Source organism: Coregonus clupeaformis, chromosome 23 (genome assembly GCF_020615455.1).
Source record: "Coregonus clupeaformis isolate EN_2021a chromosome 23, ASM2061545v1, whole genome shotgun sequence".
NCBI lineage: Eukaryota > Metazoa > Chordata > Actinopteri > Salmoniformes > Salmonidae > Coregonus > Coregonus clupeaformis.
Window position 1 is genome coordinate 40,649,389 of NC_059214.1, and position 26,971 is coordinate 40,676,359.

Genomic DNA, 26,971 nt, shown 5'->3' on the forward strand with positions numbered 1-26,971 from the left:
TGTGATTTTCTGGATTTTTGTTTTAGATTCTGTCTCTCACAGTTGAAGTGTACCTATGATAAAAAATTACAGACCTCTACATGCTTTGTAAGTAGGAAAACCTACAAAATCGGCAGTGTATCAAATACTTGTTCTCCCCACTGTAAATTGATTTGCATTTTAATGAGGGAAATAAGTATTTGACCCCCTCTCAATCAGAAAGATTTCTGGCTCCCAGGTGTCTTTTATACAGGTAACGAGCTGAGATTAGGAGCACACTCTTAAAGGGAGTGCTCCTAATCTCAGCTTGTTACCTGTATAAAAGACACCTGTCCACAGAAGCAATCAATCAATCAGATTCCAAACTCTCCACCATGGCCAAGACCAAAGAGCTCTCCAAGGATGTCAGGGACAAGATTGTAGACCTACACAAGGCTGGAATGGGCTACAAGACCATCGCCAAGCAGCTTGGTGAGAAGGTGACAACAGTTGGTGCGATTATTCGCAAATGGAAGAAACACAAAATAACTGTCAATCTCCCTTGGCCTGGGGCTCCATGCAAGATCTCACCTCCTGGAGTTGCAATGATCATGAAAACGGTGAGGAATCAGCCCAGAACTACACGGGAGGATCTTGTCAATGATCTCAAGGCAGCTGGGACCATAGTCACCAAGAAAACAATTGGTAACACACTACGCTGTGAAGAACTGAAATCCTGCAGCACCCGCAACGTCCCCCTGCTCAAGAAAGCACATATACATGCCCGTCTGAAGTTTGCCAATGAACATCTGAATGATTCAGAGGAGAACTGGGTGAAAGTGTTGTGGTCAGATGAGACCAAAATGGAGCTCTTTGGCATCAACTCAACTCGCTGTGTTTGGAGGATGAGGAATGCTGCCTATGACCACAAGAACACCATCCCCACCGTCAAACATGGAGGTAGAAACATTATGCTTTGGGGGTGTTTTTCTGCTAAGGGGATAGGACAACTTCACCGCATCAAAGGGACGATGGACAGGGCCATGTACCGTCAAATCTTGGGTGAGAACCTCCTTCCCTCAGCCAGGGCATTGAAAATGGGTCATGGATGGGTATTCCAGCATGACAATGACCCAAAACACATGGCCAAGGCAACAAAGGAGTGGCTCAAGAAGAAGCACATTAAGGTCCTGGAGTGGCCTAGCCAGTCTCCAGACCTTAATCCCATAGAAAATCTGTGGAGGGAGCTGAAGGTTTGAGTTGCCAAACGTCAGCCTCGAAACCTTAATGGCTTGGAGAAGATCTGCAAAGAGGAGTGGGACAAAATCCCTCCTGAGATGTGTGCAAACCTGGTGGCCAACTACAAGAAACGTCTGACCTCTGTGATTGCCAACAAGGGCTTTGCCACCAAGTGCTAAATTATGTTTTGCAGAGGGGTCAAATACTTATTTCCCTCATTAAAATGCAAATCAATTTATAACATTTTTGACATGCGTTTTTCTGGATTTTTTTGTTATTCTGTCTCTCACTGTTCAAATAAACCTACCATTAAAATTATAGACTGATCATTTCTTTGTCAGTGGGCAAAAATCAGCAGGGGATCAAATACTTTTTTCCCTCACTGTATGCCTTCAGATACAGAACCGAAAGAAGACAGTGAGTGAGAGTGGTGGAGTGACAGACTCATCTCTGTTTTGTCATACCTAATTTCTCATCCTGTCATCCTTCAGTCTGGTTCCATCTGGAGTTAGCAAAGGCTTCTGGGATTCTATTCCAGACTAATCCAGCCTAAGAGAAATAGCCTATACTTCTACTATTCCCAATATTCATGACAGTGTGACTATTTCTTTTCAGGGCCTGAAAAAACAGTCCACATCTTCATGTCACTTCCCACTGGGCACAAACTGATTGAATCAACGTTGTTTCCAAGTCATTTCAATGAAATGACGTTGAACCAATGTGGAATAAACGTTGAATTGACTTCTGTACCCAGTGGGTTATTTGTCACTTTACTCCCCTTACTTCATCTTCTATTATTAGTAGATCATCAGTACAAATAAACTGATACTTCCTCATAGTTCCTCTTTTCTGTTCAAGCTGCATTCTGGTGTGATAGGCTTAAGGCTGATTTCTGCAACATCTCCTTCTTGCTGAACAAAGCATTACTTACCACTGCAGGGAACCTATCAGGACTACAAGCATAATTCACTACTCTTGACCTAAACATGAATAAGGAAGACTATTACATATGGATTAGGTTCAATCTATTTCTTTGTGCATGATAACTCAACCTCACCAGAGATGTGTGAGCTGTTGGAATTAATGTGTATAAGATTTAGTAGACCTACTTGTCAAGTCAAACATATAATAATGTATAGTTCTGAGACACTTCTTTGAGTGTGAGCCTTTGACCTTTGATAAAACATTTATTACACAAAGACATAGCTCATTCGCTATTTGAACTTGGAGTTTGGAAATTCAGAGCTTATTTAAAAATAGCTTATGTATCTAAAGTTATCATTCACTTGATCATTTGTTGAAGAACAGAGGCTTCTTGCATCTGGTTTGAAAAGGGCACTACTTTACCACAGAAATTTCAACCCAGCATTAAATGCAGGAAGTAAAGATATCCTGCTACCTACTCCTTGCTCAACAAGTTGACCGTTTTACAGTTGTGTGATTTCAGAGTCACACGACAAAAAGACTCAGGTTCAACCATGTCCTTCATTTTGGAATCATACAAAATAGTGAGTACTTAGTTTGACAGAATATGAAATTGTTTCAGAGATTCTAAAGGGGATCACATTTGTGATTTTTCTTATGGTTTCAATACTACTTGTAGGTGTATCTTAACTTCAGTATAAATATAGGCTTGACGTGCCCATTGATATATTGTTCATTAGTAATGTTTAAAAATAGATATATTATTAGAATAATTGTGTATCTTTTCAGAAACTCTACAAAGTCAATGTCCTTCATGTTCATCCGTCAGTCAAACAGTGAGCTCTGACCTGCACTTGATTGTCCAACTAATATGGACTCACAGCATATCAAAAAGGTTGGTGTTCATGTGGAAATATCCCCCTTCACAATAGAGATATGGTTGTAATATTAATATCTTCTACAACTTTTTATTGTAAAGTGTCATAGGAAGTAAATTCATCTGTCAAATGAACTTGTAATGATGGAGATGAGAATATATTCTGTGAATACTGACTCAAACAATGCCACCATGCAAGTCTTATACATTTCAAGTTGCTCTGAATATATATTTTCGGCTGGTAGTTTTCAGTTAAGTTTTTATTCAGGAAGTACAACAAGAGCAGTTGTTTTGAAGGAAATTGAGGTATAACTGCGTTCATATAAAATCTCTCTCTCTCTTTGTGTGAAGGTGGTCAGTCGTGGTGGCACTGCCTCTCCTCTACGGAGGTCAAACGATGTGAGCTGGTGTGTGGACATTGTCCCCACATCCCCCTATCTAAGTCCACCACACGGACACTGCACTGACACAGAAAGCAGCGGGGAAGAAAAGCACATAGGGCAGTCCTCTCATGATGATGATGATGATGATGATGAAGGACACTATAAGAGTAATGAAGCACCAGGGAATTACTCAAACAGGCAGGACCCCTCTCTGCTGTCCCCAGGTGATGACCAATATCACCTGCCCAGAAGTAGCCCCGTCATCTCCCGCAGGAGGAAGTCCTTAACATGGCATGGAGATACAGGGCTGTCTCTGTCTGTGTTGCCCCCTACTACTGTGGCCCCTCTGGGTCTTAGTAGTGACCCCCCATCAACATCTGACCGATATCATCTTCATCTTACTGAGACCCCACGGTCAGCAGAGAGGTCAACTGGTAGTGTAGAGGCAGAGTTTAACCCCTGTCACTGTCCTACTATATCTCAGTCAGATAAGCCACGCTGTGTCTCCATCTCGGCCAACCTGAACCGCCTGCTGACCAGCGGGCTCCATCTGCCCTTCAGGGGCCCCCAGGGGCCAGGGCTGGATCAGGAGAAGGGTCACCGTCTACGCTCCACCTCGGATGCCCATCCACAATTAGGTAACCTTTTCAGCTGTCCTGATATGGCAGACTTTACAGGTCTTTACAGGTGCAGAGGGAAAATAAGACAGTGAGAAATCAAGGTTCCTTATGTCTAGTTCACTGATTTATATGTTTTTGTCATTGTGCTTTGACATTAAAGTGCCTATTAAGGATAAAAGATCAAGTGATATTACACACTGCTCTGCAGACATGTTCAAGACTGGCTGTGACCTGGACAAGGTAAATTACCCTCTCTAAAACATATTTGCTTATTTATATTTGCTTATTTATATTTTGTTTATTTTTTAAGCATCTACAGTGCCTTTGGAAAGTATTCAACACCCCTTGACTTTTTCCACATTTTGTTAAATTACAGCCTTATTCTAAAATGGATTAAATAACATTTTTAATCAGCAATCTACACACAATACCCCATAACGACAAAGCGAAAACTGGTTTTTATAAATTTTTGCAAATGTATAAATACAAAAAACGGAAATACCTTATTTACATAATTATTCAGACCCTTTGCTATGAGACTCGAAATTGAGCTCAGGTGCATCCTGTTTCCATTGATCATCCTTGAGATGTTTCTACAAATTGATTGGAGTCCACCTGTGGTACATTCAATTGATTGGACATGATTTGGAAAGGCACACACCTGTCTATATGAGGTCCAACAGTTGACAGTGCATGTCAGAGCAAAAACCAAGGTCGAAGGAATTGTCCGTAGAGCTCCGAGACAGGATTGTGTCAAGGCATTGAAGGTCCCCGAGACAGGATTGTGTCGAGGCATTGAAGGTCCACAAGAACACAGTGGCCTCCATCATTCTTAAATGGAAGAAGTTTGGAACCACCAAAACTCTTGCTAGAGCTGGCCGCCAGGCCAAACTGAGCAGAGAAGGGCCTTGGTCAGGGAGGTGACCAAGAACCCGATGGTCACTCTGACAGAGCTCTAGAGTTCCTCTGTGGAGATGGGAGAACCTTCCAGAAGGACAACTATCTCTGCAGCACTCCACCAATCAGGCCTTTATGGTAGAGTGGCCAGACGGAAGCCACTCCTCAGTAAAAGGCACATGACAGCACGCTTGGAGTTTGCCAAAAGGCACCTAAAGACTCTCAGACCATGAGAAACAAGATTATCTGGTCTGATGAAACCAAGATTGAACTCTTTGGCCTGAATGCCAAGCGTCACGTCTGGAGGAAACCTGGCACCATCCTAACAGTGAAGCATGGTGGTGGCAGCATCATGCTGTGGGGATGTTTTTCAGCAGCAGGGACTGGGAGACTAGTCATAATCGAGGCAAAGATGAATGGAGCAAAGTACAGAGAGATCCTTGAAACCTGCTCCAGAGCGCTCAGGACCTCAGACTGGGGCGAAGGTTCACCTTCCAACAGGACAACGACCCTAAGCACACAGCCAAGACAACACAGGAGTGGCTTCGGGACAAGTCTTTGAATGTCCTTGAGTGGCCCAGCCAGAGCCCAGACTTGAACCAGATCGAACATCTCTGGAGAGACCTGAAAATAGCTGTGCAGCAATGCTCCTCATCTAACCTGACAGAGCTTGAGAGGATCTGCAGAGAAGAATGGGAGAAACTCCCCAAATACAGGTGTGCCAAGCTTGTAGCGTCATACCCAAGAAGACTCGAGGCTGTAATCGCTGCCAAAGGTGCTTCAACAAAGTACTGAGTAAAGGGTCTGAATGCTTATGTAAATGTGTTATTATTTTTTTACTTTTTTTATAAATCTGCAAAAAATTCTAAAAACCTGTTTTTGCTTTGTCAATATGGGGTATTGTGTGTATATTGATGAGTAAAAAACAATTGAACCAATTTTAGAATAAGGCTGTTACGTAACAAAATGTGGAAAAAGTCAAGGGGACTCAATACTTTCCGAAGGCACTGTATGAACTCTCTGTGACATTATGCTTTATGCCTGGTGTGTAGGAGAATGCTCATTTCATAGTGGTGGACATGGTGCTGGAGGCCTTGGAGGGGGTGAAGTGGGCTGTGAGTCTGAGTCAGAAGAGCTGTGGGGCCATGGGGAACCATACAGAGGCCTCAGAGGGCTCAGGGACCCAAATCTGCATCCACCCCTCAAAGACACACTCTCTTGTGTCCACTGACAGCGGATATGAAGGTAGGAAACAAGAGGATGTAATAATGGAAGAGGGCTTTAAAATGGTCATGAATTGTCATGAAATTGTCATAAACATTTTGGACAAAAACTGTTGGACAAGATCATCTTGAATGCTTTCCTTTTATTGCTGACCAATGTTCTAGGTGTGTAGAGAAATTATGCAAACACAACCAACCCACCCAGTCATATCAGATATGTGGTCATAGAGGACGTAGAGAGGAAGCCATTTAGGGGTGTGGGAGACAAGGCAATGACAAAGAAGGATGTGTCAGTGGGACCATGTGAGAAAAGAGTGTTCTCTGAGTTAATGTGTTTCATATCACCTCTGTTTGCATTGTAGGTTGCGGAGCAGACAATAGACCAATAACCAGAGGCGCTAATATGTCCTTTAAAAGGTAGAAACAAACAAACAGCTACAACCCCATCACACCTCTGATTAACTGTGATAGTATTCATCATAGTCTTCATACAACAGCTTAAAAAATAATTCCTTTTCATCTTGTCTTGTTCTTACCCCCATTATGTCCATTGTCAGTTCCCTGGGCTGTCCCATAATGCTCTGCTCTGCAGAGGGCCTAGCCCAGCAGCTGGTGTGTGACTTCAGGAAGCAGTGGTTTCCCACACAGGAGCTGAAACGCGGCCGTCAGAGCATCAGGACCTCACTGCAGGAAGTGAGAATCACTGTGGTTACAAAATGTGTCCCTGCAGTCAAACACACAAATACAAAGCACATTTTAACAGGCATACTTTCTGTTCTATTTCGGCTAGCTGGAATATTGCAATAGAGTAGATTTGTGAAATACCGTCACTTACACATGAGGAATGACTGTGAAATGTTCATTACTTCAATAGGATGTTTACACCAGACTGGAAGAGTGTGTACCAATCAATGACCTTAATCCCCAGCTTCCTGGTGGTGTTTGTATGGTGAGTGATGCCCGTCTTAGTCTGAGTGAGGAGATCAGACAGAGAACCAGGATGAGGGGCACTCTGAGCTGGGCCCCGCCCCGGTTCCAGATCATCTTCAGCGTCCACCCCACCCAGAGGTCAGTATGGTGTCACACTGACTTCACTGATGATGACTATTCCTACAGGGGATGGGCGTGTGCACAAGTTAGAAATTATTCTCATTGTGTCATGGTATTACTCCCTTTCACTCTCGGTACAATACATTTGTTCTCTTTATTTCAATCTGCAATAAGTCTGTTAATCAGTTTTCCTCATAATTCTGTCTCCTGCCCAGGCGCAGTGAGGTTGTTGCCTCCCAGCACTTCCTCTGTGCAGGCTGTGGAACTGAAATAGAACCCAGTAAGTACTACTCTAGTCCAGAGAGCTGGACACTCTGGGTGATCCACCTGGAGCCATAGCAAGCCCTTTAATGTCAAAACTGAGGCAGAGCTCTGTACATATTTCCTTTGCTGTATGGCGCTCTGAGAGTGTTTTCGTGTTTATCGGTGGTTGCGGAGGAATGCTCTGAAGTGTGTGACCGGATTATTTACGGCGCTCACCTGCTGTATATTACCTGTGAGAGGAACACACACTGCACACAGTCTCACTCTTTCACACACACACACACACACACACACACACACACACACACACACACACTGCTGGGCTTTCACTGACAGAGGCCTGCTTGTCTGCTAGGAGATAATGTGTGAATTATGTTGTTGTTATGGTTGAAGATCCAAGTTTAACTGCTTGACTGCAACCTTTTTACTCTACCTCGTGGATTCATTTCTGAACTAAACAAAAATCATACAGTGTTGCAGTTATCAAAGCCTTAGTTTGATCTATCCTGTTGCTTTCTACATTACACATTATATGAATATCAGTCCATCTAGACAATCACATTGCTCTCATACCTCAGGATACATCAAGAAGCTGCGCTACTGTGAATACCTGAGCAAGTACTTCTGTGACTGTTGCCATGGCGGCGCTGAGTCTGTGATCCCGGGCTGGGTGCTGACCCAGTGGGACTTTGGGAGGTACCCAGTCAGTGATTTTTCCAAGCAGCTGCTGGACTCTGTGTGGCACCAGCCTCTCTTCGACCTGACCTGTGTTGGCAAGACCCTCTACAGCAGGGTGCGAGAGCTGGACAGGTTCAGGGTAAGTAGACTCCTATAGGAGCTGAGATACTGTATACAGGGTTTCAACTGGTCTGGGGTCAGTTCTGATTATTGTGCTTGAGTGCGGTGTGACTGTCGACTGAGAATAGAAACTGGGCAGGTCAGTGGATTAGGTTCAAGCTAACAACTGCAGGCTTTAAGACAATGAGAGATATGGTCTGGGATCAGTTTTACAGCAGTGGTGAATCCTCTTCTTCAGCAGTGTCTGGGGGGCTCATATCTGTACGAAGAGGAAACTCAGAATAGGGATCTCGGAGTCACTGGGAGAATGTGGATGAGTCTGTGTCTTTGATTAGTTCTCCTAATGTTCAGTGGCGCCATGCAGGGAATGTTGCAGAGTCGAGACCTCACACACATATTGATTACATTAACACTCTCTTCTCCCCTCCCAAGGACCTGCAGGAGCAACTATTAGGCATTAAGAGACTGCTGAAAGCATGCAGGTTATCTGAGGGGTAAAGACATCCACTTAATGATTCTCCCTTCACCACTCTCTCTCACACTCTCCTTTCTCATGCCAACTTCTTCACCACACATGGCACTTTTTGCCTTATTTTGGGCTAAACTTCATAAATCTGTTGGCTGTTGGTTGCAGACGGCAACCTTCCAGTTTTAATCATTTGAGCCATAACTCGCTGTACAGATGAAAGTTTTCATCTGGACAGATAAATGGGTTATGATCTAGCCTGGGTGTTGTTTTAGATTTATTCTGAATAGCCAAAAGTCTTGGTGCTTGACAAAGTTCTTAATTTGTGCTGTTGTTATCATGCTCAGGGTCCTGAAGGAGTTTGAGCAGCTTCCTGATCACCTGACACAGGAGCCACACCTGTTCTCCATGGATGACCTCCTGAGGGTCAAACGGGGTCAGCTGGTGCCGCTGGCCAGGGCCGTGCTCCGGGTGGTCATCGCCCACGTGGAGAGCTGTCAGGTATATCCACCAGTCACAAAATCATAGATGGACAAATAAAGTTACATTCTATTCTAATATCTTGACTTCACCTATGCAGTGTTCAATAGTTGAGACTAAGATCTGTTGTGTTTTACCCCAGGTCTGCCTGGCTAGAGGCTTCATCTGTGAGTTCTGCAAGCAGAAGGATGTGCTATTTCCCTTCCAGAGCGAGACCTGCACACGCTGTGAAGGCAAGTGTTTTTCTGATCAGACAGAGATAGTCCGCTCTTCACCTTGACTTTTTTTTAAATACACATAAATCTGATAACGATGCATCTCTCTCCTTTTAGTGTGCAAGGCCTGTTTCCACAAAGACTGCTTCAGAGATGAGGAGTGCCCTAAATGTGCACGGATCCAATCTCGAAAAAAGCTGATGGACACGTTCGGCCTCTAGAGTACATGTTGGAAGTGTGGGAAAATATCCTCACATTGTTACATGTGTTTGTCTCTTGAATCTGAATACAGAGTATTCCAAATAATAAAATGCTGTGCATAGAAATTTAACAGTATAATTTACATTTGAATTCACTAAGCATGTCACATGAAAGAAGCAGGTACTGAGTCAGGTATGGACCCTCCCCATTTTATCAACAGTCATTATGGGTGGAAGAGAAGATGCTGCATAGACCGAATATCAGAATGGGTTTTGTGGGATTGTGTTTGACTATCATTTTCGAATTACAGTACTGTCCCCTCTGCTCAGTATTACCAAAACAAATTTGAACATAGCGACATCTGTTGGACATTTGAGTGAATCACCTCACATTCTAATGGCCATAAAAAAATGCCACGCGCTGATGTCAGAAAGATAACATTTCTACCTCAGATTACTCATTATGCTGTATTACATTTAATTTTTTTACATTTTAGTAATTTAGCAGACGCTCTTATCCAGAGCGACTTACATCTTACATGTATCTTAGAACTGTAACATTTGTATTGGTTGAAATAGCCTAAAACAGTCTGCTGAATAACCCCAGTTGACATGCCCTGATATCAAGTTTGGATATATCATCCACTTTACAATTGACATTGTCTTGTAACTATTACAATAAGACATTTATATACTCACCGACTAGCCTATATTGAAGCATGAAAGGTTCAAAAGAATTGTCAGAAGTGGGATTCGAACCCACGCCTCCATGCAGAGACCAGAATGCCCCTTTCCAGGAAGGATTTTCACCTTGAGTCTGGCGCCTTAGACCGCTCGGCCATCCTGACAACTCTGAAAAAGTGAGAGAAAACAGAGAATGTATTCATTTAACCAGCATTGCTTATCACGTTAGCTAGTTAAGGATAATTAATCTTCATTATAGCTACAGCAGCTATTCACAATCAAAAACCGTGAACCTTACGATATCGCTAGCTACCCATTTCCTTTTTGTTAGCAAATCTAGCTAGCTAGTTAGCATTTGTTTGTCAATAGCTAGCTAGATAACGTACTACTAGTGATATTGCAAACATACATATAATAATATAATATAATATGCCATTTAGCAGACGCATTTATCCAAAGCGACTTAGTCATATACATATATAACGTTAAAGTAACTTAACTTGTAGAATTAAATGTTATTTGGTATGACGTATGCATTGTCAATGGTTGAGCTTAGTTTAAAATCAACATTATGCAAGATATGGCACTTTACCGGCTTTGCTCTGAAGAGTTGATGCTGTTTTTTACGATTATATATCTGGGGGAAAAAAGACTGTCAGAAGTGGGATTTGAACCCACGCCTCCATTCGGAGACCAGAAACCCCATTTCTATGGAAGGTAGAACCTTGAGTCTGGCGCCTTAGACCACTCGGCCATCCTGACAACTGATGTTGGAAGAGAGTAATATTAGTTATAAAGATAAATATAGCAGCAGTATTATACAGGTTAGCTGATAATTTCAGTTGTTCAGGTTGCTAGGTTCACTACTCAGTTTACTGTTCACTAAACACTTACCAGTATTTACACATTTGTTATTTTAGCAGTAGTTTAGCTACAGACAGAGGTTTGTGTTGCCCCATGTGACTGTGTGTTTGCCCCACCCATTGGACGACGTAACGAGTCATTCTTATGAAACGTAAAAAGAGGCGTGCTTTGTTTAGTGTTATGAAATTTAACAGTAGCTATATAACTCCACTTAAATCAAACGGAGCTATTATATAACTAACTAGTTAGCTACCTAAAGATGTCGTTTTACAGAAATGCCGTTTGGTTCGTTAAAGGACTTCAAGAATACACAAAGTGAGTATCGGTATTTGCTAGCTAGTGTTGCACAAAAATAGAAGGTTGAAATTTTAGGTTTGAGTGACTGACACACACATGCCTTCACAGTACATATTGATGTTAGCAAATAAACAATGTATTTGTTAGTTAGTAGTCATACAGTTACTATACCGACAACCTCAATGTAACTGCCTTTACTTTGCCTTTTTCAACATTAGTGTTTGCTTTATTGTATCTCAGTTCCTTAATCACCATCACCAATAACCTTATGTTGAGATGAATTTTTCTTGTGTTCAACAGAAGCGGATATGAAGCAGCAGCTAAGCATTTTATTATTGGGGACCTAGACGTGAACCTGAGTGGCAGATCTTTTGTGATCACTGGGGCCAACAGCGGCATTGGAAAAGCTACAGCCCATGAAATAGCCAAAAGAGGTAAGGCACAGTCAATGTCCTATGAGTGTTTAAAACAACAATGAATATGGTTTTCACCTTGAAATGTTTGTAACTAATCTGTAATATATCTGTGACCATAGTTTGTACACGTTTTACTCATCTGTAATATAACTGTTGACCATAGTTTGTACACATTTTTAGTTTCCATTATAGAGTGAGTGATAGGCTATTTATTGATTAACAGTAGATTTATGAGTGAGTGCTTGTAGGTGGGCCAGATGGCAACAACCCTCAAGGTGAGGTCTCATAGAGGTTTATATAGACAGACTCAAAAACCAATCATGAGGACACTATGGTGTTCAACTCCTCAGGTGGCTGATCATTAGTCGTGTGAAGGGGTTCTTTGAGGTCACTATAGTTTACCCAGTGTTTGAAATAGGGTTGATGTTTTATTGCAGGAGGGATGGTCCACCTGGTGTGTCGTAACAAGGAACGGGCAGAGGAGGCTAAAGAGGAGATAGTGGAACATAGTAAAAACCAGGTGAGGAGGACTGAATGACACAAAGAAAGAATCAGTACAGAAAGAAACACCACACACATTTATTCATGCCCAGCAACTGCCTGGTGAGGGATGAAGAGCAAACCATTGAGTAAATTGTGAACTGCTTTGTTCATGGGGTCACAATGTGGCATATTCATGATGTCATCATGAGTTAGGTGCTGCACAGATTAGCTAGGCTAATCTAACGATGATAAGGATATTTTATGCCCATTTGGGTGGAAGTTGAGGTGATATACAGATGAGATGATCTGCTTCCTGCCTTGCTTAGACTGATTAATGTGGACAGGCACTAAGTCAAACAGAAACAGAGGCTTGTTTGATCCTGCACCGTCATGTCTGGGGGTTGTTACGCCTCCGGTTTGGTAACAAAGTAACACTGCTGTGTCTATACTCAAGTCCCAAGGCTCGCACTCTCCAAATTCCATGTTTGGCTTCTTTGTGATCAAATTTGAATACTGTAATCAATCTTTCCAACTGCCAGCGTAATAGTTCAGAATCAGACTTAACGTTGTTCTATGTTGTTGATCATTTTCTTTTAAATTCTCTTTGTCTCTGCAGAATGTCCATGTTCACATCGTTGACATGTCCAGTGCAAGACAAGTGTGGGAGTTTGCAGAGAGTTTTGCTAAAAGCAACAGCATTCATGTACTGGTAAGGTATCTGAATCATCTCCAAGCCCCACACATGGGTTAGTCCATTGAATAGATGAAAGGGTTCATGGGCTGCTAGTTTGAATATGATACTATATGAATGATTCAGTTTAAATGAGTGATTGAGTATGATTCAACATGAGTAATTAGATTCGCTAAGTTAATTATTAATATGCCATTTAGCAGACGCTTTTATCCAAAGCGACTTACAGTCATGCGTGCATGCATTTTTAAAATTTTTTGTGTATGGGTGGTCCCGGGGATCGAACCCACTACCTTGGCGTTACAAGCGCCGTGCTCTACCAGCTGAGCTACAAGTTTATTCATTATGATTCTTTCTCACCCAGATCAACAATGCAGGGTGTATGGTAAACCAGAAAGAGCTGACAGAGGAAGGTGTAGAGAAGAACTTTGCTACGAACACTCTCGGTAAGTAAGATCAACCCAAGGGCAGTAGTCACGTCTCATTGGAAACGATGCACACCACTTACTTATATAGGTTGATACGTTTACTCACAATGTTCTTCCTCATCATTACGGTTCACTTGGTTAGGTACCTTCATCCTAACCACAGCGTTGATACCAGCCCTGAAACAGGCACAGGACCCACGAGTGGTGAGTAATGTCCTGCCTTAGACATACGACATTGGCCCAATACTGAACATGGTCACATCAATGAAATGAGAAAAGTTAGAAATGTGGCTCTTGTATGGCCTTTCCTCCATTAGTTCTGTGTTTACAGTGAGGGGAAAAAAGTATTTGATCCCCTGCTGATTTTGTATGTTTGCCCACTGACAAAGAAATGATCAGTCTATAATTTTAATGGTATGTTTATTTGAACAGTGAGAGACAGAATAACAAAAAAAAAATCCAGAAAAACTGAAATCCTGCAGCGCCCGCAAGGTGCCACTGCTCAAGAAAGCAAATATACAGGCCCGTCTGAAGTTTGCTAATGAACATCTGAATGATTCAGAGGAGAACTGGGTGAAAGTGTTGTGGTCAGATGAGACCAAAATCGAGCTCTTTGGCATCAACTCAACTCGCCGTGTTTGGAGGAGGAGGAATGCTGCCTATGACCCCAATAACACCATCCCCACTGTCAAACATGGAGGTGGAAACGTAATGCTTTGGGGGTGTTTTTCTGCTAAGGGGACAGGACTACTTCACCGCATTAAAGGGACGATGGACGGGGCCATGTACCGTCATATCTTGGGTGACAACCTCCTTCCCTCAGACAGGGCATTGAAAATGGGTCGTGGATGGGTATTCCAGCATGACAATGAACCAAAACACACGGCCAAGGCAACAAAGGAGTGGCTCAAGAAGAAGCACATTAAGGTCCTGGAGTGGCCTAGCCAGTCTCCAGACCTTAATCCCATAGAAAATTTGTGGAGGGAGCTGAAGGTTCGAGTTGCCAAACGTCAGGCTCGAAACCTTAATGACTTGGAGAAGATCTGCAAAGAGGAGTGGGACAAAATCCCTCCTGAGATGTGTGCAAACTTGGTGGCCAACATCTGCGTCTGATCTCTGTGATTGCCAACAAGGGTTTTGCCACCAAGTACTAAGTCATGTTTTGCAGAGGGGTCAAATCCCTCATTAAAATACAAATCAATTTATAACATTTTTGACATGCGTTTTTCTGGATTTTGTTGTTGTTATTCTGTCTCTCACTGTTCAAATAAACCTACCATTAAAATTATAGACTGATCATGTCTTTGTCAGTGGGCAAACGTACAAAATCAGCAGGGGATCAAATACTTTTTTCCCTCACTGTATGTGCTTGTATTAATGCCTAATTCACCAGCAGAGGGCCTAATGTGTCTGAACAAATGCATCAAAGGAATCTATTACATTTTACAAAAACAAGAAAAGGACATTTCCCATCTGTCTATAGCAGTCTAACATCCCATATTGTCATGATGATCATCACCCCTCTCCTCCAGATCACAGTGTCTTCAGGGGGCATGCTGGTCCAGAAGATGAAAGTAGACGACCTGCAGTCTGAAAGGGGGACATTCGACGGCACTATGGCCTACGCCCAGAACAAAGTAAGGATATGGTGCATCTCTACTACCCACTCACCCATGAGCGAATGCATTATCTAGCCTACAGTGAGGGAAAAAAGTATTTGATCCCCTGCTGATTTTGTACATTTGCCCACTGACAAAGACATGATCAGTCTATAATTTTAATGGTAGGTTTATTTGAACAGTGAGAGACAGAATAACAACAACAAAATCTAGAAAAACGCATGTCAAAAATTGTATAAATAGATTTGCATTTTAATGAGGGAAATAAGTATTTGACCCCTCTGCAAAACATTACTTAGTACTTGGTGGCAAAATCCTTGTTGGCAATCACAGACGTTTCTTGTAGTTGGCCACCAGGTTTGCACACAGCTCAGGAGGGATTTTGTCCCACTCCTCTTTACAGATCTTCTCCAAGTCATTAAGGTTTCGAGCCTGACGTTTGGCAACTCGAACCTTCAGCTCCCTCCACATATTTTCTATGCGATTAAGGTCTGGAGACTGGCTAGGCCACTCCAGGACCTTAATGTGCTTCTTCTTGAGCCACTCCTTTGTTGCCTTGGCCGTGTGTTTTGGGTCATTGTCATGCTTGAATACCCATCCACGACCCATTTTCAATGCCCTGGCTGAGGGAAGGAGGTTCTCACCCAAGATTTGACGGTACATGGCCCCGTCCATCGTCCCTTTGATGCGGTGAAGTTGTCCTGTCCCCTTAGCAGAAAAATACCCCCAAAGCATAATGTTTCCACCTCCATGTTTGACGGTGGGGATGGTGTTATTGGGGTCATAGGCAGCATTCCTCCTCCTCCAAACACGGCGAGTTGAGTTGATGCCAAAGAGCTCGATTTTGATTTGATTTCTGACCACAACACTTTCACCCAGTTCTCCTCTGAATCATTCTGATGTTCATTGGCAAACTTCAGACGGGCCTGTATATGTGCTTTCTTGAGCAGGGGGACCTTGCGGGCGCTGCAGGATTTCAGTCCTTCACGGCGTAGTGTGTTACCAATTGTTTTCTTGGTGACGATGGTCCCAGCTGCCTTGAGATCATTGACAAGATCCTCCCGTGTATTTCTGGGCTGATTCCTCACCGTTCTCATGATCATTGCAACTCCACGAGGTGAGATCTTGCATGGAGCCCCAGGCCGAGGGAGATTGACAGTTATTTTGTGTTTCTTCCATTTGCGAATAATCGCACCAACTGTTGTCACCTTCTCACCAAGCTGCTTGGCGATGGTATTGTAGCCCATTCCAGCCTTGTGTAGGTCTACAATCTTGTCCCTGACATCCTTGGAGAGCTCTTTGGTCTTGGCCATGGTGGAGAGTTTGGAATCTGATTGATTGATTGCTTCTGTAGACAGGTGTATTTTATACAGGTAACAAGCTGAGATTAGGAGCACTCCCTTTAAGAGTGTGCTCTTAATCTCAGCTCGTTACCTGTATAAAAGACACCTGGGAGCCAGAAATCTTTCTGATTAAGAGGGGGTCAAATACTTATTTCCCTCATTAAAATGCATATCAATTTATAACATTTTTGACATACTTTTTTCTGTTTTGTTTTCTTGTTATTCTGTCTCTCACTGTTCAAATAAACCTACCATTAAAATTATAGACTGATCATTTCTTTGTCAGTGGGCAAACGTACAAAATCAGCAGGGGATCAAATACCTTTTTTCCCTCACTGTATGACTGCAAAATAATTCTGTACAAAATTCTGTTACAGTTCTGTTATATTCTCTGTGAAAGTGATTTGCTGTGTGTTGTGGTGACAGAGACAACAGGTGATACTGACCGAGAGATGGGCGTCCCAGCATAAAGAGATCCACTTCTCCTCAATGCACCCTGGCTGGGCTGATACTCCAGGTACTAACACCGATCTAAAGTCAGAAATCTAGACAAATATTCATCAGCACAAGCCTCCATGCATTTCTTAATGATTATTCTGTGTTGGAAACTTGCTAATGTATCTGTGTCTCTGTGTTCCCTGTAGCTGTCCAGTTGTCCATGCCTGACTTCCATGCTAAGATGAAGAACAAGCTGCGTACGGAGGCAATGGGGGCCGACACGGTGGTGTGGCTGGCTGTCTCAGCAGTGGCCTCCAAGCAGCCCAGCGGACTCTTCTTCCAGGGTGAGACACAGGGATGGAGAGGGTTGAGGGTGGAACAGGAAGGGGAGGGGATATATTTGCTTAGAAAGGCCTCCTTGATAGACACACCCTGGCTGTTTAAATACCGTCCTGCTATCTCTTACATCTGCTCCTCTATTTTCTTTCCCATAATGCCCCAGACCGAATGGCGGTGCCCACACACCTTCCGCTGGCTTCATCCAGGTCCTCTCCGGCCGATGAGGAGAAGCTGCAGGCGACACTGGAGCAGCTCGCACACAAGTTCAAACCTTGACCTCTCCTACAGCGGTCAAAAGGTTATGAACAGACATACCCTCCAGCCCATGTGTCCGTTGACAAGCACTCCTCATTATAGATATGCACTGTATAAAGCGGACATAGCGGGAATATTTGTACAACAATTTATATTTAAGCCTTATGATCTGTAAATACATATATTGAATGTACTGATTGATTGCTTGCTATTGCTAAGATCAAAGTGTAGCCACACAGAACATTTCAATGGCTCATGTTTGGGGTAGAGGCCTTCACGGGTTCAAAAAGTTGGACCTGGGGTTTTCCCATCTGGACCCGATACGCATAAATATGTTTTAAAAATAGAGACCCGTTCCGAACGGACCCGTGGACAACTAGACCAGTTCCGTATAGACCTGGTCCGATCCAATCAGAGTAAGAGAAGCAGCAGATAAGTCCATTTTTAAGCTACTTTATTAGCCGGAGCTGATTAAAGGGAGAGGAGGTAGAGAGAGGTGACGCTCTAGCAGGGGCCGTGCTGTGTGTGTAGTCTACTGTGAGTGTGAGCGAGTGACATGGGGAACAGGGAGGAGGGAGAGAGAGACTGCAACCAACCAAACCAACTCGCGCTATAGTAGACTAATAGCTGCCATAGCTAGGTTATTTATCATCCAATATGATTACGTAGTACCTGTCATGACTGCATTAAACCAGGAGAAGCTAGCTAGGCTAATTGAGGCTGCATGCACTGTCTCCTCCTACACAGTTACAAACAACAATGACACCATTCCACAGGAGGTTGGTGGCACCTTCATTGGGGAGAACGGGCTTGTGGTAATGACTGGAGCAGAATCAGTGGAATGGTATCAAACACATGGTTTCCAGGTGTTTGATGCCATTCCATTCGCTCCGTTCCGGCCATTATTATGAGCCGATCTCCCCTCAGCAGCCTCCACTGCTCCATTCAGAATATAAAGTAGCAGCCTACCAGTTGGCTCTTGGTCGTTGTAGTCTATCCTTCTCCTTTTAACTTTTAATTCCATCATTTTAATTTCATCTTCCATTGATTAGATATCTCCTAACTTTTGCCCCACACGGAGGCTCAATGACTGTAGCCTATTGCAGCTTTGATGATTGGCCAACAACAAGCTACACGCGCCACTCTTGTGAAGAGAAAAGAGCAGCAGCATAAATTATACAATTTCGCGTTCAGATCTCTATGGGTCCTTCTGGACAAGTCAGTTAAAATTACACATACCTGAGACCAGTGACAATCATATCAGATCCAATCCAGATGTGACATTATTTAGAATTCTGGATCTGGACCCGCTCGGGTCCCGGATCGGGTCTCGGGTACAGGTGGATCCGTGAAGACCTCTAGTTTGGGGTCATCTGATGCTTCATAACTTTTTACAGCATTCTACTTCCCTCTAAAATTCTGCTACAAAGGATTTTCTGTTAGCTTGTATGTTGCATACTACATGCAGTTCAGTACTAATACAGTACATAGTGATTACCTCAGAACTTCTTTGGAAATGGGACCTTCTGTTTCAGATTGTGCTCTAGCCAGGCACCTGGTTTAGGTTGATGGATGAAGAAATAATGTTTTACTCAGATTCAGCAGTGTATACCGTCCACAGCATTTTATAAAACGTTATTGGTCGCATACACAAAGGTTTTCATCAGGGTTTAACAAGGGCTCATGTTCAAAGGTCCTTCTGGTTGTGTTGTTAGCGGTAATAGTGTCATCACAACTCTTTTGTATTCTGTTATTATTCATTTACTGCACAACCAGAACAAACAATCAGTCTTTATATTTGACTTGTCCAGAGAGTCATTGAGATACTGTACTTAGAGCTACATGTTGTTTGTCTTGTTTTACGTGGTTTAGTACTTTGACATACTTTCTTTAAAATGATTCCATTATTTTATCCATGTTAATCAAACCAGGAACTGTGAGCAGAAATGTGTTTTATTAAGAGCACAAATAAAGCCAAGGCTACACATACACAAATAAACACTACACACTCTAGTGTAGAATATCCGGTGCATTACCAAAGGCAGTTAATCAAAAATAAAAGCACCAATACATTTTTCAATCTGATATTATTTTCAGCATGCCTTCTAAATGCTTGATTTTGTCGTGATTTGGCATGCAAATTACTTTATAAAACATAGGTGTATATATATTTTTTGTCTTCTAAGCTAACATGATATAAAACAAATTAAACCTTAATGGAGTGCTTAATTTAAAGTAAGTAACATTAACTTCAATAAATACTGATTCAATCAATCTCCTTGAGAACCTTCATCAGAACAACTTTGACAGCCATTTTAAGGCCATTCCTCCTACTTTGGGAATTATTACCGGGAGAACCAACATAGTGGCATCCCCAACAGTATCCAGAGCCTTGCTCATAAATGAAGGCCTATTCTCTTCCTCTTGTGCCTTCGCTCCCTTAAGAGCATCTATCTCTCTTTGCATTTGGTGTGCTCGGTCATCGAACCCTTGCTGGAGAAGGTCATTCTGCTCCTGAAATGATAAACACAGTTTGTCACAGACACATACTGTATATACAGTAAATCACATACACAGTGTACGCCTGACAAATGCAGTGTACACATCACAGACAGACACACAGTTTATATTATTTCTACAGTTACTATAGTTTTAAAGTGTTCTTCTCAAAGTTTTTATTTGTGGTTCTTACCCTGATTCCGGCCTGCAGAACTCTGTCATGCTCTGCTATGGCATTTCTACTGTCTCTGTCCATCCTCTCCATCAGCTGGTTGACATTCTCCTTGTACGTCCTCTGTTGGTCCGCTCTCAACCTCTTCTGGACTACAAGCTGCTCCTCCATGGCTTGACTCTCCCGCTCAGAAGCCTCCCTTAATGCTTGCTCCGCTGCAGAGAGAGAGAGAGCGAAAGTGAGTTAAGCCTGGTGGTCATTACAATGTTGTCGTCAGGTAATGTCAAATCATCAAATCAAATTGTATTGGTCACATGCACCGAATACAACAGGTGTAGACTTTACAGTGAAATGCTTACTTACGAGCCCGTTCCCAACAATGCAAAGTTTAAAAAGTAAGACAAATATTTGCTTACTAAAAAGGAAATAGTACCGAGTCAATGAGCAGGGGTACGAGGTAGTTGATGTAATTGAGGTAATACAGTATGTACAGTTGAAGTCGGAAGTTTACATACACCTTAGACAAATACATTTAAACTCAGTTTTTCACAATTCCTGACATTTAATCCTCGTACAAATTCCCTGTCTTAGGTCAGTTAGGATCACCACTTTATTTTAAGAATGTGAAATGTCAGAATAATAGTAGAGATAATTATTTATTTACTTTGATCATATTCCCAGTGGGTCAGAAGTTTACATACACTCAATTAGTATTTGGTAGCATTGCCTTTAAATTGTTTAACTTCGGTCAAACATTTCGGGTAGCCTTCCACAAGCTTCCCACAATAATTTGGGTGAATTTTGGCCCATTCCTCCTGACAGAGCTGGTGTAACTGAGTCAAGTTTGTAGGCCTCCTTGCTCGCACACGCTTTTTCAGTTCTGCCCACACATTTTCTATAGGATTGAGGTCAGGGCTTTGTGATGGCCACTCCAATACCTTGACTTTGTTGTCCTTAAGCCATTTTGCCACAACTTTGGAAGTATGCTTGGGGTCATTGTCCAGTTGGAAGACCCATTTGTGACCAAGCTTTAACTTCCTGACTGATGTCTTGAGATGTTGCTTCAATATATCCACATCATTTTCCTTCCTCATGATGCCATCTATTTTGTGAAGGGCACCAGTCCCTCCTGCAGCAAAACACCCCCACAGCATGATGCTGCCACCCCCGTGCTTCACGGTTGGGATGGTGTTCTTCGGCTTGCAAGCCTTCCCCTTTTTTCTCCAAACATAACAATGGTCATTATGGCCAAACAGTTATATTTTTGTTTCATCAGACTAGAGGACATTTCTCCAGAAAGTACGATCTTTGTCCCCATATGCAGTTGCAAACCGTAGTCTGGCTTTTTTATGGCGGTTTTGGAGCAGTGGCTTCTTCCTTGCTGAGTGGCCATTCAGGTTATGTCGATATAGGACTTGTTTTATTGTGGATATAGATACTTTTGTACCTGTTTCCGCCAGCATCTTCACAAGGTCCTTTGCTGTTGTTCTGGGATTGATTTGCACTTTTCGCACCAAAGTACGTTAATCTCTAGGAGACAGAACGCGTCTCCTTCCTGAGCGGTATGACGGCTGCGTGGTCCCATGGTGTTTATACTTGCGTACTATTGTTTGTACCGATGAACATTACATTTTACATTTACATTTTAGTCATTTAGCAGACGCTAAATGGTACCTTCAGGCGTTTGGAAATTGCTCCCAAGGATGAACCAGACTTGTGGAGGTCTACAATATTTTTTCTGAGGTCTTGGCTGATTTCTTTAGATTTTCCCATGATGTCAAGCAGAGGCACTGAGTTTGACGGTAGGCCTTGAAATACATCCACAGGTACACCTCCAATTGACTCAAATGATGTCAATTAGCCTATCAGAAGCTTCTAAGCCAGGGTTCTTCAATCCTGGTCCTGGAGGGCCGAAACACTTCTGTTTTTTATTTCTACCTGGTAGTTAATTGCACTCACCTGGTTTTCCCAGGTCTGAATTAGCCCCTGATTAGAAGGAGAGGATGAAAAACAGAGGTGTTTCGGCCCTCCAGGACCAGGATTGAAGAACCCTGTTCTAAGCCATGACATCATTTTCTGGAATTGTCACGCCCTGACTCTGGGGACTCTTATTTGTTGAGTCAGGGTGTGACTTTCTATGTTGTGATGTTCTATGTTGTATTTTCTAGGTTTAGATCTAGTACGTCTAGATCTATGTTGGCCGGTGTGGTTCCCAATCAGAGGCAGCTGTCGCTCGTTGTCTCTGATTTGGGACCATACTTAGGCAGCCTATTGGCACTAGGGGGTTGTGGGATCTTGTTCCGTGTTAGGTATGTTGTTTGTGTACCTTGGAGTTCACGTTTCGTTTCTTGTTTTGTCGTTGTGTTTATAAGTCTAATAAACATGTATGCATATCACGCTGCGCCTTGGTCTGATCCGTTCATGAACGAACGTGACAGGAATTTTCCAAGCTGTTTAAAGGCACAGTCAACTTAGTGTATGTAAACTTCTGACCCACTGGAATTGTGATACAGTGAATTATAAGTGAAATAATCTGTCTGTAAACAATTGTTGGAAAAATGACTTGTGTCATGCACAAAGTAGATGTCCTAACCGACTTGCCAAAACTATAGTTTGTAACAAGAAATGTGTGAAGTGGTTGAAAAACAAGTTTTAATGACTCCAACCTAAGTGTATGTAAACTTCCGACTTCAACTGTACATGCGGGTAGGGATACATGTGTATTGTCATTTGGAGTTTAGCACACTGATTTGGCAGATTTGAGTTATATATATTTTATATCTATTATATCACCTTCTGCTCTCTGCTCAGCTTCAGGGGTGGAGTGCCAAGGGAAGCCAGCTTGGATTTGGTGTCTCTCCAGTCAAATCGCTTTGAGAGCATACATCATTAACAGAAACAACGTGAATTGTTGCATCTCGTTGTGTTGTTGTCCCTTTCCTTAATTAGCCATGGATGGAGATAGGGATTTGGACTTGTGTTTTTACTTAATTCTCTGTACTGGCTGATTATAACGGCGATTCTGATCCAACCACTAATTGATACATTGTTGTGCCCCTGGCCTGAGAGGATAGAAGTTGAATATGTACAGTAGCTAGATGTAGAAGGCTAATGTTAACTAGCTAACGTTGCCCGTGAATGGAAGTTAGGCTAGCGAGCAAGCATTTTAGCCAGGTAGCCTAGGACAACTACAAATAAAAGAGCGTACTGTATGACAGAGTGATAGACCATTTCGTTAACATGAAAGTGAGGAGGATGGCATTGGCGTTTCTCTACAAATAGGGTGAGTCAACATGTTTTTCTACTTGCACGAACGCGCTCGCACGCTGTTATAATGACTTGTGATACAAGATTAATTAATGTATGTAAACTCCTAAGCTGCATGTAGGAGAGGGGACAAGGACACGCCATGTGTTATAGAGGTCACTGGTAAATGATAGAGGGTCGGTGTGCAAAGATAGATTGGGGGCCACTTGTGATAATCTTAGAAGGTGTACGTGATGGAATGGCCTGGCTAGGGTGACACACAATACCAAGTATGTGGATGCTATTGTGGTAGATGAGTGACACTCAATGATGGTTGGCAGATGTTGGAAGAAGTAGATCAGAAGGGCATTATATAAACTGAGAGATTTTCTATGGAAGTCATTCATATGACAAGAGGCTACGTCCGTACCGCATGTCATTGAATCCATTATTGTAACCATTAAATAATGACTGAATCAACTCCAAATATGAGTGTCGACTACTGTCTTGCATCATGAACTTCTCGATACCAGAAACTCATCATAACACACGCACATGCGCGCAAACAGAAATCAGAACCATGGACAGCCACATCATATTTAGCTTATGTTGATTGGACTAAATTGTTTTTGATATATTGTAGTTGTCACTGAATTAGACTAAGCAGAGGTGATTTGATGATGTTGAAATGTTGATGTTGAAATGGTGCTGGAATAGTGGAGGCAGCTCCAGTTTTCTTTGCAACTTGCGCTAACTCTCTGTGGTTCTAAATCAATAGTTGTTTAGTGGTAGGAAAATGTGGTCCATGCTGTAGGTCATGTAACTTGTCTGTTACATGCAATATGCATCGTGGACTTCACAGGACAGAGGTTGCTATCTTGTTTTGTGATAAATCAAATCAAATTTTATTTGCCACATGCGCCGAATACAACAGGTGTAGACATTACCGTGAAATGCTTACTTACAGCCCTTAACCAACAATGCATGTATTTTTTACTAAAAAAGTTAAATAAAACAACAACAACAAAAAAGTGTTGAGAAAAAAAGAGCAGAAGTAAAATAAAATAACATTAGGGAGGCTATATACAGGGGGGTACCGGTGCAGAGTCAATGTGTGGGGGCACCGGCTAGTTAAAGTAGTTAGGTAGTTGAGGTAATATGTACATGTGGGTAGAGTTAAAGTGACTATGCATACATAATTAACAGAGTAGCAGCAGCGTAAAAAGATGGGGTGGGAGTGGGAGGGCAGTGCAAATAGACCTGGTAGCCATGATTAGCTGTTCAGGAGACTTATGGCTTGGGGGTAGAAGCTGTTGAGAAGCCTTTTGGACATAGACTTGGCGCTCCGGTACCGCTTGCTGTGCGGTAGCAGAGAGAACAGTCTATGACTAGGGTGGCTGGAGTCTTTGACAATTTTGAGGGCCTTCCTCTGACACCGCCTGGTATAGAGGTCCTGGATGGCAGGAAGCTTGGCCCCAGTGATGTACTGGGCCGTATGCACTACCCTCTGTAGTGCCTTGCGGTCGGAGGCCAAGCAGTTGCCATACCAGGCGGTGATGCAAACAGTCAGGATGCTCTCGATGGTGCAGCTGTAGAACGTTTTGAGGATCTGAGAACCCATGCCAAATCTTTTCAGTCTCCTGAGGTGGAATAGGCTTTGTCATGCCCTCTTCACGACTGTCTTGGTGTGTTTGGACCATGATAGTTTGTTGGGGATGTGGACACCAAGGAACTTGAAGCTCTCAACCTGTTCCACTACAGCCCCCTCGATGAGAATGGGGGCGTGCTCAGTCCCCTTTTTTTTCCTGTAGTCCACAATCATCTCCTTTGTCTTGGTCACGTTGAGGGAGAGGTTGTTATCCTGGCACCACACGGCCAGGTCTCTGACCTCTTCCCTATAGGCTGTCTCATCGTTGTCGGTGATCAGGCCTATCACTGTTGTGTCGTCGGTAAACTTAATGATGGTGTTGGAGTCGTGCCTGGCCATGCAGTCATGGGTGAACAGGGAGTACAGGAGGGGACTGAGCACACACCCCTGAGGGGCCCCCGTGTTGAGGATCAGCGTGGCAGATGTGTTGTTACCTACCCTTACCACCTGGGGGCGGCCCGTCAGGAAGTCCAGGATCCAGTTGCAGAGGGAGGTGTTTAGTCCCAGGATCCTTAGCTTAGTGATGAGCTTTGAGGGCACTATGGTGTAGAACGCTGAGCTGTAGTCAATGAATAGCATTCTCACATAGGTGTTTCTCTTGTCCAGGTGGGAAAGGACAGTGTGGAATGCAATAGAGATTGCATCATCTGTGGATCTGTTAGGGCGGTATGCAAATTGGAGTGGGTCTAGGGTTTCTGGGATAATGGTGTTGATGTGAGCCATGACCAGCCTTTCAAAGCATTTCATGGCTACAGACGTCAGTGCTACGGGTCGGTAGTCATTTAGGCAGGTTATCTTAGTGTCCTTGGGCACGGGGACTATGGTGGTCTGCTTGAAACATGTTGGTATTACAGACTCAGTCAGGGACACTTGCCAGTTGGTCAGCACATGCTCGGAGTACACGTCCTGGTAATCCGTCTGGCCCTGCGGCTACGGAGAGTGTGATCACATAGTCATCCAGAACAGCTGGTGCTCTCATGCATGCTTCAGTGTTGCTTGCCTCGAAGCGAGCATAGAGGTGGTTTAGCTCGTCTGGTAGGCTTGTGTCACTGGGCAGCTCGCGGCTGTGCTTCCCTTTGTAGTCTGTAATAGTTTTCAAGCCCTGCCACATCCAACGAGCGTCAGAGCCGGTGTAGTACGATTCAATCTTAGTTCTGTATTGACTCTTTGCCTGTTTGATGGTTCGTCGGAGGGCATAGCGGGATTTCTTATAAGCGTCCGGGTTAGAGTCCCACTCCTTGAAAGCAGCAGCTCTACCCTTTAGCTCAGTGCGGATGTTGCCTGTAATCCATGGCTTCTGGTTGGGGTATGTACGTACTGTCACTGTGGGGACGACGTCATCGATGCACTTATTGATGAAGCCAGTGACTGATGTGGTGTACTCCTCAATGATATCTGAAGAATCCCAGAACATGTTCCAGTCTGTGCTAGCAAAACATTCCTGTAGCTTAGCATCTGCGTCATCTGACCACTTTTTTATTAACCGAGTCACTGGTGCTTCCTGCTTTAGTTTTTGCTTATAAGCAGGAATCAGGAGGATAGAGTTATGGTCAGATTTGCCAAATGGAGGGCGAGGGAGAGCTTTGTATACGTCTCTGTGTGTGGAGTAAAGGTGGTCTAGAGTTTTTTTTACTCTGGTTGCACATTTAACATGCTGGTAGAAATTAGGTAGAACGGATGTAAGTTTCCCTGCATTAAAGTCCCCGGCCACTAGGAGCGCTGCCTCTGGATGAGCGTTTTCCTGTTTACTTATGGCCTTATACAGCTCATTGAGTGCAATCTTAATGCCAGCATTGGTTTGTGGTGGTAAATAGACAGCTATGAAAAATATAGATGAAAACTCTCTTGGTAAATAGTGTGGTCTACAGCTTATCATAAGATACTCTACCTCAGGCGAGCAAAACCTCGAGATTTCCTTAGTAGTTGATTTTGTGCACCAGCTGTTGTTTACAAAT

At 43.1% G+C, this 26,971-nt stretch overlaps 3 protein-coding genes and 2 non-coding genes across 5 annotated transcripts in view; 2 read left to right on the forward strand and 3 right to left on the reverse strand.

Annotated features, from left to right (window-relative positions):
- The first annotated feature begins 2,568 nt into the window (after nucleotides 1–2,568).
- On the forward strand, nucleotides 2,569–9,725 carry rubcnl (rubicon like autophagy enhancer). Its single transcript, XM_041844618.2, has 14 exons — nucleotides 2,569–2,705; nucleotides 2,911–3,016; nucleotides 3,350–4,019; nucleotides 4,162–4,241; nucleotides 5,951–6,143; nucleotides 6,484–6,538; nucleotides 6,679–6,814; nucleotides 7,050–7,189; nucleotides 7,387–7,451; nucleotides 8,014–8,252; nucleotides 8,666–8,727; nucleotides 9,047–9,200; nucleotides 9,322–9,412; nucleotides 9,512–9,725. The coding sequence occupies exons 2-14, from the start codon at nucleotides 2,993–2,995 to the stop codon at nucleotides 9,613–9,615; spliced, it is 2,013 nt and encodes a 670-aa protein (XP_041700552.1). The 5' UTR covers nucleotides 2,569–2,705; nucleotides 2,911–2,992; the 3' UTR covers nucleotides 9,616–9,725.
- Nucleotides 9,726–10,332: 607 nt separating this feature from the next.
- On the reverse strand, nucleotides 10,333–10,442 carry trnal-caa. The gene is made up of 2 exons: nucleotides 10,405–10,442; nucleotides 10,333–10,378 (listed from the first exon to the last, which is right to left on the reverse strand). It is a non-coding gene; the product is annotated as a tRNA-Leu (tRNA).
- Nucleotides 10,443–10,931: 489 nt separating this feature from the next.
- On the reverse strand, nucleotides 10,932–11,040 carry trnal-caa. Its single transcript has 2 exons — nucleotides 11,003–11,040; nucleotides 10,932–10,977 (listed from the first exon to the last, which is right to left on the reverse strand). It is a non-coding gene; the product is annotated as a tRNA-Leu (tRNA).
- Nucleotides 11,041–11,302: 262 nt separating this feature from the next.
- On the forward strand, nucleotides 11,303–18,050 carry LOC121536946 (dehydrogenase/reductase SDR family member 12). Its single transcript, XM_041844617.2, has 10 exons — nucleotides 11,303–11,457; nucleotides 11,740–11,873; nucleotides 12,293–12,375; nucleotides 12,955–13,047; nucleotides 13,394–13,475; nucleotides 13,600–13,661; nucleotides 14,990–15,094; nucleotides 16,846–16,936; nucleotides 17,064–17,201; nucleotides 17,360–18,050. The coding sequence occupies exons 1-10, from the start codon at nucleotides 11,402–11,404 to the stop codon at nucleotides 17,470–17,472; spliced, it is 957 nt and encodes a 318-aa protein (XP_041700551.1). The 5' UTR covers nucleotides 11,303–11,401; the 3' UTR covers nucleotides 17,473–18,050.
- Nucleotides 18,051–18,512: 462 nt separating this feature from the next.
- LOC121536945 (WD repeat and FYVE domain-containing protein 2) overlaps nucleotides 18,513–26,971 on the reverse strand; it is an 86,475-nt gene continuing 78,016 nt past the window's right edge. Inside the window, exons 13-14 of the transcript XR_005994929.2 lie at nucleotides 20,144–20,337; nucleotides 18,513–19,965 (exon numbers count right to left, since the gene is read on the reverse strand). The gene's annotated coding sequence lies outside the window, so the exon portion shown is untranslated. The remainder of the gene's footprint in view (nucleotides 19,966–20,143; nucleotides 20,338–26,971) is intronic.

Bases quoted from the DNA above. Each gene is read 5' to 3' on its own strand.
- rubcnl (XM_041844618.2), top strand. From the start codon at position 2,993: ATGGACTCACAGCATATCAAAAAG. The intron at 4,020-4,161 runs GTAACCTTTTCA...TTGACATTAAAG, and splicing joins GGATGCCCATCCACAATTAG to TGCCTATTAAGGATAAAAGA. The intron at 8,728-9,046 runs GTAAAGACATCC...TATCATGCTCAG, and splicing joins GCATGCAGGTTATCTGAGGG to GGTCCTGAAGGAGTTTGAGC.
- LOC121536946 (XM_041844617.2), top strand. From the start codon at position 11,402: ATGTCGTTTTACAGAAATGCCGTTTGGTTCGTTAAAGGACTTCAAGAA. The intron at 11,458-11,739 runs GTGAGTATCGGT...TGTGTTCAACAG, and splicing joins GGACTTCAAGAATACACAAA to AAGCGGATATGAAGCAGCAG. The intron at 15,095-16,845 runs GTAAGGATATGG...TTGTGGTGACAG, and splicing joins TGGCCTACGCCCAGAACAAA to AGACAACAGGTGATACTGAC.